A 12,026-nucleotide genomic window follows, 5' to 3' on the forward strand; every position below is an offset into this window, starting at 1 on the left:
GCACCAGCCTGGACCGTGATCCTGGCTTTGCCAGGCCCTAGAGGCCTCAGCCCCTCTCCATGGCCGAGAATGAAGCACGGCGGGCTTTTTTGGGGGCCAGGCAGAGGCTGCAAGAGGAGGATCCTACACCCACATGCTTCCTGTGTCTCCTGCTGCTCTGGGTGACCGTGGGCTGGCAACACCAAGGATCTGCACCGGGAGGGCGTGCTCAGAAGGCTCACTCTGAGCCCTGTGATCGGGCCTGGCCAGGGAACTTCACGGCCAGAGGAGAGTGGGAAGTGGGCAACCTACGCAGCAGTTCACGTGGTGCTGGGAGCAGCGCTGGCAACCCAATATTAATACCTGGCTCACTCGTTGGCTTGCCTGGGACCCTGAGCCCTTGGCAGCTACAGGAAGCTCTGGGCAGCAGGCGGGGAATGAGGGATATCACAGAAGTGACAGAGGCACTGGGGAGGGGCTACCTAAGCTGCCCTCCCTCCTGAGGCCCCTTGACATCTGTTTTATTTCTCCCAGTGAAGCCCTAGATCTTTCTGTCCAAAATCTAAATGTGATTTGTCCCGTGACCATAGGACAGGGACACCCCTCCTTCACTCTGAGCCTTGGCGTTGCCCTCCGATAAGTAGAGCCATAAACAGACCCGGTGAATGGCCAGGGCTTAGCACCTGGGACCCTTGCCCGCCCTCCTAGGCACACACAGCCGGCCTGTGCTTAGGTGTCGTATCCTGAGAGACTCACAGGTCCTCTGGGAGGCCTCGGTTTCCTTGCCCTTGAAATGGGTCTACACATGGCCCAGAACCCACAGGGCCATGGCTCAGATCCGAGGGACACCGTGGATCAGTTTTCTCACCGCCCGGCTGACCTCTGGATTCCCTCCCTTTTGACGCACCCAGCGGAGAAGTTAGCAAAGAGTCCAGAGGCAGGAGAATTTAATTCCTAATGAAATACCCAGAACAGGACCATCTAACACAGTCTCCTGCCTCCCACCCCCGATCCCCCTCCTCCCAGATTGGGGCTGGGGTGGGGGGCAGGGCAGGGCTTTGCTGTCACAGTTGAGATGATAAAGGAGCTGAGTTTGGGGGACCCCAGTTGACAACCCCCTGTGTGCGGATTCAGCAGGAGCGGCAGCGGGAGGGAGGCAGGCAGGTTTGTGGAAAATTGGGGCAGAGCAGGCAGCTAAGTCCCCACTTGCCTCCTCAGGGCCCCAGGCCCCCCTCCTCCATCCCCTGCTGGCCCTAGGGGCTAGGGGACAGGCTGTTGGGAGCAGAGGTCTCCAGGTCACGGCCCCAAGAGCGGTTGCCACCACCGCCACCACCTCCAGGGTCTACGGTCTCCAGGCGCAAAGCAGGTAGCAGGCCCAGGCTTTGAGGCACAGTTGGTGGGAAGACCCAGGGGCCAGGCAGCCTGGAGGGCCCCTCCTCACTACTGCCCCTGTCAGGAGCCACTCGGGACAGGCGGCGGTTCTGAGGTGATGGGCTGCGGCTGGCACCTCGGCGTTCTTGGGATGATGGGCGCAGGGCGAGGCTAGGGAAGCGGGCCAGGCCTGGGCTGCGGCTTCGGTGCCGCTTGGACTTGCCAGGGCTGGGGCTGCGGGACTTGGGGGCAAGCAGCTCCATGGTGCTGTCGTCTTCGTCCTCTGAGCTGGCTCCCGAACTGTCTGTGGTGCTGCTGGCCACCTCTGAGGTAGGCAGTGAGATCTGGAGGAGGGGGAGACCCTGGTTACTGGGGTACCTCCACCTCCAACCAGCGGCAAGGCCCCTTAGACTCCTCTTGCTCTATGCTATGTGTTGTAAATCCTAACCTCCAAGCCCCCCAGAGGTTATAAACCCATTTGAGAATGGGCTGTGTTTTATTACGGTTCAAGAGGCAGGATTCCTGTAGGGTGTGTGTGGAGTCCAGCTTGTTTTAAGAGATATAAAGGGATTATTGTACAAGTGAGCCAGCAGAGATGGGAGAGAGAGACACCAGGCCGCAGCAAGAGGTCCCAGGAGCAGAAGCTCAGAAACAACCAGGCCCTTACTCCAGGGCTCAGAAATTGGGGGAATACTTCCCTGGGACTGGCCCCTGGATTTGGATGGCCAGGTCCCTAAACTGTGAAAATATAAACTTCTGTTGGTCAAGCCACCTGTCTGTGGCATCTCTTTTACAGGGGCACTACACAACTAAGACACACGCCTCCCACCTTCCCCTTGGCCGGCCCAGGAATGTGACCAGGGTCTCTGGGCATCCCGGACCCCATCTGCCCTCCTTACCTGGAAGGGCTCAGTGACACCAATCAGGATGCTGTGGTTGTGGCTGTAATAGCCCAGGATGAAGTCCCCGTGGCCCTTGGGCAGTGAGTCCTCACTGAATGTCACCTGGTGGGTCCAGGGAATTGACCCAGGTCAAGGTCAGAGAGGCAGCCTCAGCCCCTGTCCCACCATACCCTCCCCTCTAATTACCCAAGTCCAGGTCTGAGTCCCTAAAAGCAATCTGGATCCCCTCAGTCCTCTAAGTACCTGGTAGACATGCCTGTCCATGTCCTCGTGTTTGGCCCACACGTAAGCCACATAGTCCTTACAGTGGTGGAAACCCACCTGAAATGAGAGTATTGGAGGTTGTGACCCCTAATGCTGACCTCTAGGTGTGGCATCCAACTCTGAACCCCACGGTGATGCCCCATCCTGCTAATCACCCCTGCCCTTCTCACCCGGTACAAGCCGATCCAGTCCCAGGAGCTGCGGGCGAACACTGTTTCCATGCGGTACTTGACCACAGCCTGCTCCGGTCGCACCCACTCATCTGCCACCTCCAACCGCACCAGGGGCACGTCGTCCCTGAAGGCAAACTGCCCAGGCAAGGTGGGAGCAGGGACAACATCAGGAGCAGCCCATGGGCTAAGGGCTTTGGTTCATGGATTTGGCATGGGGCAAGTGAGACGAAGGGCCTTTGAGGCCCTGGCGAAGCAGGGCAGAACAAGTCTGGGATGAATGCCAGGCTTCCTGCCCACTGCCTCTCTAGGGAGTCCAAAAAGAGATCTGGCTCTGCCACTGACAGGCTGTGTGGTCTGGGAGAGTTGCTCAACCTCTCTGCACCTGCACGCTCCTAAGGACTTTTGAGGTGTTCTATAGAGCCAATGAGATACCATCTGTGAAGCGTCTCACAAAGTTTCTAGAACATGGTAATTCAACTCACTGCCATTAGTCCATTCTGACTCACAGCGGCCCTACAGGGCAGGGTCGAACTGCCCCTGTGGGTTTTCTGGGACTGTAACTCTTAACAGGAGCAGAAGAACCCCATGTTTCTCTCATTACGTCTGGGATAAATGGAAAGAACGCAGTAGGCCCCCCCTCGCTCCCCCAAAGGATTTGTCTGCAAGGGAGGCAGATAAAGTCCCATGATGCACTGGGTATTCTAGAATAGGTAAGCGCCCTGCCTAGTTCATTTCCATGGAAGCCCTCAGTCATCCTGAGGCTCAGCCCTGCCTTTGGTACTAAGGCGGCCATTCACTATTGCCTAATCGGTTTAGGAGGCTAGGTGAAAACCACAAGTATTCTCTCCCCAAGGCCATTCAAGGCTGACCAGAGGGCCCCTGTGTGGGTGGGGTTGGCCAGGGTGGCCAGGCGCAGGGTCCTGGCTCCACCCCTGTCCCCAAGGGAAGGGCTCAGATGTTGCCAGACTCGGGCCTTTGTCTGCAATGTTGATCTGGGTTCAGGTTTCCTTCATCTTCAATTAGCACATTCTCTCCCTGGTCCCAGGGTGGGGCCTTCTGAAAGCTGTGCAGTGTTGCCCTTGCCCTTGCCCTGGGAGTGTGTTCTCTCACAGGAGAAAGGGGAACTTTCTACTCCCGTGATGAGTTGCCTGGGCTATGGGGTCGCTGTGAGCCACTGTTCACTTGACAGCCGTGAGGTTTCTTCCTTTGATTTCTTTTTTAAGGTCTGTTCTGTTGCTTGAACAAAGTTAATTGGTGACCTGCCGTTCCCCTTACCAATAAAATGAGGAGATGCATAAGGAGCGTCTAAGCATTCTAAGACTTCTAACTGCAAGGTCAGTAGTTCGAAACCTCCAGTTGCTCCAAGAGAGAAAGATGAGCCTTTCTACTCCCATGAAAGTTTCAGTCTCAGAAACGCACAGGGCAGTTTGGCCCTGCCCCACAGGGTTGCTATGAGTTGGAATCAGCTCCATGAGGGCCGTGAGTGAGTGGGGGGGCCACTGCGGCGGTCAGAGGAAGAACACGCATCCAGTGCCCTGCACAGGACTCAGCAAGTGGTAGGTGCTCAAAGGTGATATTTCTCAAGGCCACAGGACGAGGTGGGAAGGACAGGGTGGGGTGCCCAAAAGGAGTGGCTCCCAAGACCAAGTTCCTGATTGGGGGTTAAACTTCATGTCCAAGTCCTTTACCAAAGGTAACAGGAGGCCAGGTGTGGGCATATTTTCCCTGCCTGCAGAGAACCCAGGTCAGCATTCCACTGACACACCATGTGACCAAGTACCAGGAGAGAACACTCTTGCTCACAGGACCTGCCCTTATCGGATCAAGAAAAGCAGAGTCCAGAGTGGGGCTTCAGGGCTGCCCACATGGGGCCTACTCCGTTTTGCCAGGGGCCTCAGGGTGCTCTCCCGGGTCTTGCTCAGCCAATTCTATGATTCCATCCTAAATCCAGGGTGAAAGTATAACACCTATTTCGAGTTTATAGTTATGTTTTAAAGACATATCTTTGCTCCTCTTCAACATCGCTCTTGAAAAAAACAAACCGAAAAAACTCCAGCTGTGGCTATGAGATCATTCTGATCCAGAGCGACCAAACCGGGCAGAGGGGAACTACCTGCATAGGGTTTCCAAGACTGCAGGTTTTAACAAAACGGACGGTCACGTCTTCCAGCTGGTCAGTTCACACCGCTAGGCTGCCAGTTAGCAGTCAAGCGCTTCACCACGGCACCGCCGGGGATCTCCCATCATTCTTAGCATGCGTGGTGTAGGATACATACTTAATAAGTCCTGGAGGAATGCCGCTACTTGGGGTTTGAATATATCTTCTGATCTCAGTGGTTTCATTACATATGTGAATTATGACATAAGATGCCCCAAATCTCTTTCATGTCGTCATCCTTAGGTGCTGTGCAGTCTGTTCAGATGCACAGAGCACCTGTTACACAAGCCCTGGGTTTGCTGTCCAAACCCACCTGCTGCTTGGCAGGGGAAAAATGAAGCTGCCTGCTCCTGCCCAGATTTACAAAGCCTCAGATGCCCTACCTGGGACCACTAGGAGCCAGAATCAACTTTATGGCAGTGGTTTAAATATATATATATATTTATATTTTTACAGGGTTTTCTGAGCTGTAATCTTTATGAGAACAGATCACAGGCCTTTCTCCTGCAAAGTGGGTTCAAACGACCAACCTTCTAGTTAGCAGCCACGTGCTTACCTATGTGGACCACCAGGCCTGTGGGCTCAGAAATCAGATTGGCCTGGGCTCAAGCCCGAACTCTGTCTCCTGCTAGCTGTATAACCCTGGGCAAACGAGGTCGTGAAGCTGAGCCTCAGTCTCCTCATATGGAAGTGGGGAATCATTCCCCCTTCCCTACCAACCACCACCACCCCATCCGCAAGCTACTACGTGAATGGATGCTACAAGGGTTTAGTAGTGGACAGGGGATGATGAGTTAGACCTGAGGAGATCAGGAGGGGTGGGTGAAGCCATAACTCACCTGCAGTACAAACTGGGCAGCCACAGGCTTGTGGTCACTAACTGTGTATTCCATGTGGCTGCGGTAGCTGTGCTGGGACACCTGAAGTCGGTGGCTCTCCCGTCCTGAGGGGCTGGGACCCCCACCAGGAGCCTTGACCTTCCACAGGATACGGTCTGTCCAGGCTGGCTTCCGCTTCTTGGCACTGCAGTGAGCGAGGATAGTTTCAGGGTGAAGATGCAGCCCAAGCCTGGCTTCTGGTGCCTCCTCCCGAATCTCCTCCAAAGACCACAGCCCACAACTGAGCTCACCTGGTATCATATTTGTTGGTACCCACATCGAACTTGAAAGTGGGCGCAAAGTTGAGGGGTCCCTCCTGGAAGCCCTTCAGGATGGGCCAGGCGTTCTTGGCCATATTGAGCTGTGAGGGTCCAGGAGGAAAGAAGGGGACAGGAACCTTAGCAGACCCCTCTCCAATCTCCAGAGCCCAAGTCCAGGCGGTGGCATAGGGCAGGTGAAGGCAAGGTCTATACAGATGTGTTCTCGGTGTGTTGTGTAAGCTTAGGGATGCGCGGACCTGGGGGTGCGGGGTGGGATCCCACACCTGGTCTTTCTCCCAAAGCTGGTGGAGTTGGTTGCTGTCGATGGCGAACTTGACAAAGTGCAGGTCATAGCTCTCGATGCGGAAGTTCAAGTCTCCGAACCAGAACACAAGGCTGTTGGGTGGTGGGAGTCAGCGGGGTGCGTGAAATGAAGAGTTCACTCTAGCCCCATTCCTGAACCCCTTCCAATCCCATTCAGCACCTAGGGGTGGGGGGAGCTCTAGGAGCAGGTTTTCCTGGCGCTGCTGTGGGTGAGTGCGGCGCTTCAGATCCTCCAGACTTTCCGACTTTGGCACAAGGGGAGGGTCTAGAGGAAGATTTGGTCCCCCTCTCATTAAGGGACCCTGGTGGGGTTGTGGTTACACGTTGGGCTGTTGGCAGTTCGAGACCAGCAGCTCCGTGGGAGGAAGACTGGGCTTTCTACTTCCTTAGACAGTTACAGTGTCTGAAACCCGCAGGGGGTCACTATGAGTCAGCATCGACAGGATGGCTTGTAATTTGGTCTCAACAAGCCTTTGCCTTTCCCTCAGGAAAGTTCCTCCTTACAAGCCTTGGCACTTGCTACAAACTCTTACCTACGTTCTTATTCCTAGAAGTAGTCTGGAGGGTCATCCCCTCCCCCGCGACTCCCCACCCGGACCCGGTGCTAATAGGGTTCCTTGCCAGCAAATTTGCAGAGACGACCCGGAGGCCCCGCCCATCGACTGCCAGCTCCGCCCGTCCCGTTTGGCCCCGCCCCCGCCCATACTCGTGGTCTAGAATGCCTTGCGCGCCGGGTCCCTGGAACTGCTGGAGGTTCAGGATGGTCTGGAAGTTATCCTTGCGCTGCTCCGCCTTGTCCATGTGCGCCGGCAGGTGACAGTTGAGGAAGCAAAGCATGTGCCCGAAGACGGCCAGGCGCACGCTCACTCCGCCCTTGTTGCCCTGGGGACGAGGCAGGTGGGGCGGGAGTGGGGTGGGGTAAGGACTGGCACCTGGTGGGCCCGGAGAGGGAGGGCGCCTAGGGGAGGGGCGGCACCATGAGCCCAGACGGTGTGTGTGTGTGTCGGGGGTGGGGGTGGGGGTGGGGGGGTGGAAGGGGGACCAGAGAGGGCGGGGGCTAAGGGGGCTGGAGATGGGTGGGCCAAGAGGTGGAGTCTGGAGGGTGGAGGGTTGAGGGCAAGGGTTCAGGGTCACCTCAGGCCCCCTTTCAGGCGGGGTGGGAGGGACACCCGCGGGGCTCCAGCGCTCACCCAGTAGCCGCCCAGGCCGGTGCGCGTGCAGTCGGTCTGCACATCCCGCAGGAAGGGCAGGTGGTAGTACTTGGAGAACAGCAGCAGGATCACGCCCTGCATTCGCACAGTGGTCACCTGCAGCGGGCGGCGACAGCGGCTCGGGAGCAGGACTCAGTGCCCCCAGTCCGCGGCTTTCCCCGGGGAGCTGGGACTCGGCAGGTCCGGGGTCTGGGGGCGTTACCAGCACGAAGTTGAAGGGCCCCAGGGCGTCCATGAAGAGCTCGCTCCACTGATCCGTGAAGAGCACGTCCTTGAGCCGCTTGTTGATCATGGAATTCACTTCCTGCAGCCTGGGAGGCAGGAGGAGTGGAGGTGCATTGTGTCGGGGGGTGGGGGACAGCCTAGAAACGTCTCGCCTGTGGGAAAATCTGAAGGGTCCCACAGGCCCAGGAGGGGGGTCTACATGCCCTGCCCCCTCACCCTATAGCGATCATATCGGCGCCGTTGCTGCCATCGCCGCCGCCCAAGTGGAGGAGGGATGTGACATCGTCGGGGGGCATGGCAGTGCCCACGTTCCACGTGACCACAGTGATCCTGGGGACGGGGGCACAGAGGGGTTACTGCTGGGCACTATATTCGCCCTCAACCCCTCTCCCACAGGGCTCTCTTGGAGAAAAGAAACTTGGAAGTAGGTGTAAGCTCTCAGAGAGCAGGAAGTCCTCCCCATTCCTGCCCTTTCTAGACCGTTCCTGGAGATGTTGTCTTCAAGTGTGCCAGAGTGGCCTGGCACGCCTAAGAACCCCCCACAGGGTGGCAAAACAGGCAGAGTTGTCCTGGAGAAGGACTAGCCCCAGAGCCCAGGACCCCCCCCCCCAGGAGCCTTTCTTGGGAGAGGGGTCCCTCACCGGAAACCGGGGTCGCTCTTGCAGGTAGGTTGTGCCGACCAAGAGGAGGATGAGGAGGTGGCCTTAGGAGGGGACGTAGCGCCCGGGCCTGGACCTTCTTGAGGCTGAAAGCTGGGGCTTAGGCGCCCACCAGGCCCTATACCTTGGGGGCTAGGCTTGGGGAGGGCCACTTCAGGGACTTGGGGCACACAAGGGGAGCGGCTTGGGGAGCGGCTGGGAGAGCGAGGTGGTTTGGGCAGAGGTGGGGGTACTGTCTGGGCTGAAGAGCCTCCGGGCCGGAAGGTGGGGGACAGCAGTCCTGGGGAGCGGGAACCAGGCTCCGGAGGGCTGTGGGCCGCATCCAGGGCCAGGGTCTGGGGGGGCCGAGGCAGGACAGGTTCCTCAGTGCTGTTGCGGGGCGCTTCAGGCCGGGCTCGGAAGGAGGGGGAGAGCCTGGGGTCAGAAGGGGCTTGGGCTGGGGCTGGGGTGCACACAGGTCGGGATGCCTGAGCCGGAGGTTGGAGACACCCCTCAGCTGAGGGGAAAGGTCTAGGTGCTGGGCTGTCCCTCTGTCTAGCAGATGTCCATTCCCCAGAGGCTGGGGCTGAAGTCACGGAGGTCAAAGCCGGGGCTTGTTCCTGAGAGGGTGACAGAATCGGACTAGGCACTGGGGAGGGGCTGGAGCGGGGTCGTGAGAGCTGTCCATCAGCCTGGACCAGGTTCACGCCTGAGGCAGCTAGTGCTGGCTTAGGTCCCAGCTGCTCCTGGTTCCTGAGAGCCGAAGCCAGGCTGGGCCCCAGGATGGCTGGGGGAGACCTAGGTCCGACTGAGGCAGACATCACCAGCTGGCCTAGGGAGCTCGGAGTCACAGCTGAGCCTGAGGTCACTGCAGGAGGCTTTGGGCCAGCCGAGGCGGATATCACCAGCTGACCCACAGATGTTGGAGCCAGGCTGGAGCTGTGGTCAGCAGGAGATGTTTTCTGTCCCCCAAGGGTAGAGAGTGGGGCCGGAATCAGCCTGGGATCCTCCGTGGAAGGTGACATCGCTGCTTGTGGTCCCATGGGTGGGAGAGCCAGCCGCGGTTCCAAGGGCACTGGGGCTGCCTTCTCCTTCGCCGGAAGCAGAAAACTTGGGTCCACCTTGCAGAGGACAAGTCAGAGACTCAGGCTGACTCGGACCACCGGGTGGGGAGGGGTGGGGGGTGGCCTCCAACTTTGGTAGAGACCCAAGCAGAGCCTATCTAGCTAAGGAAGAGACACATCTTTCAAAGGAAGTTCGTCCTGTTGGCTCACCTCAACCCATTCTGCTTCCACTCGCTCTTGTCTTAGAGGAGAGAGCTCACCGAACCTTGTCCCTTCCCTCAAGTTTGAAACCGTTTTCACACAGATGGGGGGACATGCGGCAGACGGGAAGCCTGAACCTGCCGCCTCTCCTTCCCTTCGTGGCCGCCGGCACCTACTTCCTGCCCACCCAGGGATGGAAGGTGGCTGGTGCCAGATAGCCTGTACAGCCTCCTTCCCCCAACCCCTGTTGCTTCTCAGCGGAGGGCTGCAGACCTGACACCACCCCCACCCCCACCAAGGGCTACCTACACTGGGTCCTGCCTGCTAAATTCCCCTCCGAGTCCCCAAGGTGCCTAGGAACCCTCGCTCCCCACCCCCTAAAAGCTCTCCTTGTCCCATAGCCCTCCTGCCCTCCTCACCCAAATCCAGGGCTCCGTGCGGTGGGCAAGCGCCTGGAGCTGACACTGGCCCTGTAGATTCCATGCCCGGTTTCTGTGAGCCCTTGGGCAAGGACCTGTACACCTGTTTCCCCGGCCGTGCCCTTGCCCCGTCATGTTCCAGGGCATCTGGTCTCACAGTCTGCGTTTTGGAGCCCTGTGTTTGCTGGGATGCCGTGAATCCCATGGACTAGTCCGTCCCATTCTGAGCAAGTCCAGGATTCTAAGTTGGTGCTGGCATCAGCCCTCTCTGTGCCCCGACTTTTGTCCTCTGTGCCCCCATCCACCACCCCCACCTGTGAGGACAGGCAAGCAAGTATCCCCTTGCTGCCCAGCAGGTAGAAGGGGTGGGACAGCAAGGGTCCTGCAAAGATCTTTCTTCCCCCCACCCCCGCCATCTCCTATTCCTGATTCCCCTTCACTCTGGGGACAGGATGAAGGTCCTTTGCCAGGGAGGGCGGAAGACAGTCTCTTCCCCAGAGCAGCCCCGTCCTGCCTCTTGAGACGCAGTTCTGACTGCTTCCCATCCTGTGCCCTTCTCGGTTCAGGGAACCTAAAACTCTGCCTCCACCTGGCTTGTCAAACTTGGCAGCATTTCGGGCACCCTCCTTGGTTCCAAGTGTCCCACTGTGCAAGCCTCCCCACTGCCGCCACCACCACACCGCCTCCGGCACTAGCAACTTAGACACCCCAGATGTCACAGCTTTAGTTTGCAGGGACAAGCCTCCTCGTTTTGCATGGGCTCAGAGAGAACAAGCAACTCGGCCAAGGTCACACAGCAAATCTGGTGTACAACTGGGTCCCCTGCTGCCCAGTCCAGGGCTCATCAGAGGGCTCCTGGATTTGGCTAGCTCTGTCTTTCAATGGACATTCTGTCACTACCCTCCCATCCCCCAAGTCATCCTCTTTGCCCAATCCCTAATCAGTGGGCTGAGGAGAGTGCCAGCCTTTTAGCCAGGGGCACCAAGATGCCAGCAGTGAGGGGAGGGTGTTGGGGGGTCCCCAGGGATTGGAAGAGTGGAACCTAGGTTTTCAGGGTCCTACCTTAGAGGGTACTCCTGTTTGGGAAGCCCCATGGGGCACAGGCAGAGAGCCCAAGCCAGCCGGGGGCCCTGGCCTCCTGCTGCCGCGGCTGCTGCTCTGGCCCTCCATGTCTGCAGCCCCCAGCAGCCCGGGCTCCCTCAGTTCAGCTCCAGCTCCTCTGCTCCCGGGCACCAGTGATGTCATCAGCCTCTTCAACCTGCTGAGAATTTAAAGGCACAGGAGCCTACTTCCTAACCTGGAGGTGGCCAGGGCAAAGTGGCCTCCCCCCACCCCGGAACCCTTCAAAGAGGCCGTGTGGCTAGAACAGCCATGGGGTGAGATGGACACATGAGCCGGGCCCAGGTCCCAACTGGCAGAATGGAAGAAAGCATCTGTCTGCCCCCACCTTCCTGCCATCCTCAGGCCAGCCTTTGCCCCTGGAAGGGCATTCACACACCTGAGTGTGAGGTGGAGACAGGTGGCTCAGAGGTCAGCACCCTCCCTAGGGCCTCAGGGACACCCGAGTCCCTGCCCAGGATCCTGAGACCTTCCTGACTTGCTGCCAGATCAGGGCTTGCCCTGGCCCCCACCCTTGCCCCATTTTCAGGTCTTGGTGCCTCTATCTCCCCCTTCCTGCCCAACTCACCCTCTCCCCACACCGCCTCTCTGCCCCCACCACTGCCTGGCTCTGTCCCTCCCATCCCAGAACCAGATATTCAGTCTCTATTCATCGGAGCCCTTTCTCAACCCCAGCACCAGCCTCTTGTCTTCTGCAGATCGTTGTCCTTGGATTCCCCCAGTCACGCCTGTCCCAGCCCAGCTCTCACTAGCTTCTGCTCAGAGAGACTTGCTCAAGGTCACTCAGTGAGTCTCTGTGAGGAAAGGGAGCTCCCGTAGGGACCCAAGCCAGTTGGGGTT

At 58.4% G+C, this 12,026-nt stretch overlaps 1 protein-coding gene across 5 annotated transcripts; it reads right to left on the reverse strand.

Moving 5' to 3' along the window:
- Positions 1 to 1,232: 1,232 nt before the first annotated feature.
- INPP5J (inositol polyphosphate-5-phosphatase J) lies at positions 1,233 to 11,237 on the reverse strand. 5 transcript variants are annotated; one of them, XM_075534124.1, is made up of 13 exons: positions 11,130 to 11,237; positions 9,443 to 9,504; positions 7,962 to 8,075; positions 7,723 to 7,831; positions 7,500 to 7,616; positions 7,016 to 7,191; positions 6,270 to 6,381; positions 5,977 to 6,086; positions 5,687 to 5,870; positions 2,687 to 2,824; positions 2,496 to 2,573; positions 2,250 to 2,354; positions 1,233 to 1,694 (listed from the first exon to the last, which is right to left on the reverse strand). In XM_075534124.1, the coding sequence occupies exons 1-13, from the start codon at positions 11,235 to 11,237 to the stop codon at positions 1,233 to 1,235; spliced, it is 1,875 nt and encodes a 624-aa protein (XP_075390239.1). The 5 variants fall into 5 exon arrangements, with proteins under 5 accessions (XP_075390239.1, XP_075390237.1, XP_075390240.1 ...); XM_075534122.1 differs by having other exon boundaries at positions 8,387 to 9,504; XM_075534125.1 differs by lacking the exon at positions 7,500 to 7,616.
- Between the last annotated feature and the right edge of the window lie 789 nt (positions 11,238 to 12,026).

Source organism: Tenrec ecaudatus, chromosome 16 (assembly GCF_050624435.1).
Source record: "Tenrec ecaudatus isolate mTenEca1 chromosome 16, mTenEca1.hap1, whole genome shotgun sequence".
NCBI classification, from domain to species: domain Eukaryota; kingdom Metazoa; phylum Chordata; class Mammalia; order Afrosoricida; family Tenrecidae; genus Tenrec; species Tenrec ecaudatus.

What these genes read in the sequence shown, in the direction of transcription:
- INPP5J (XM_075534122.1), bottom strand. Translation starts at nt 11,237, where the DNA reads ATGGAGGGCCAGAGCAGCAGCCGCGGCAGCAGGAGGCCAGGGCCCCCG. An exon ending in AAGAGCGACCCCGGTTTCCG is followed by an intron (nt 8,076 to 8,386) that starts GTGAGGGACCCC and finishes CCCCGTCCCCAG; the next exon opens with GATCACTGTGGTCACGTGGA. An exon ending in TGGACAGGCATGTCTACCAG is followed by an intron (nt 2,355 to 2,495) that starts GTACTTAGAGGA and finishes TGGACCCACCAG; the next exon opens with GTGACATTCAGTGAGGACTC.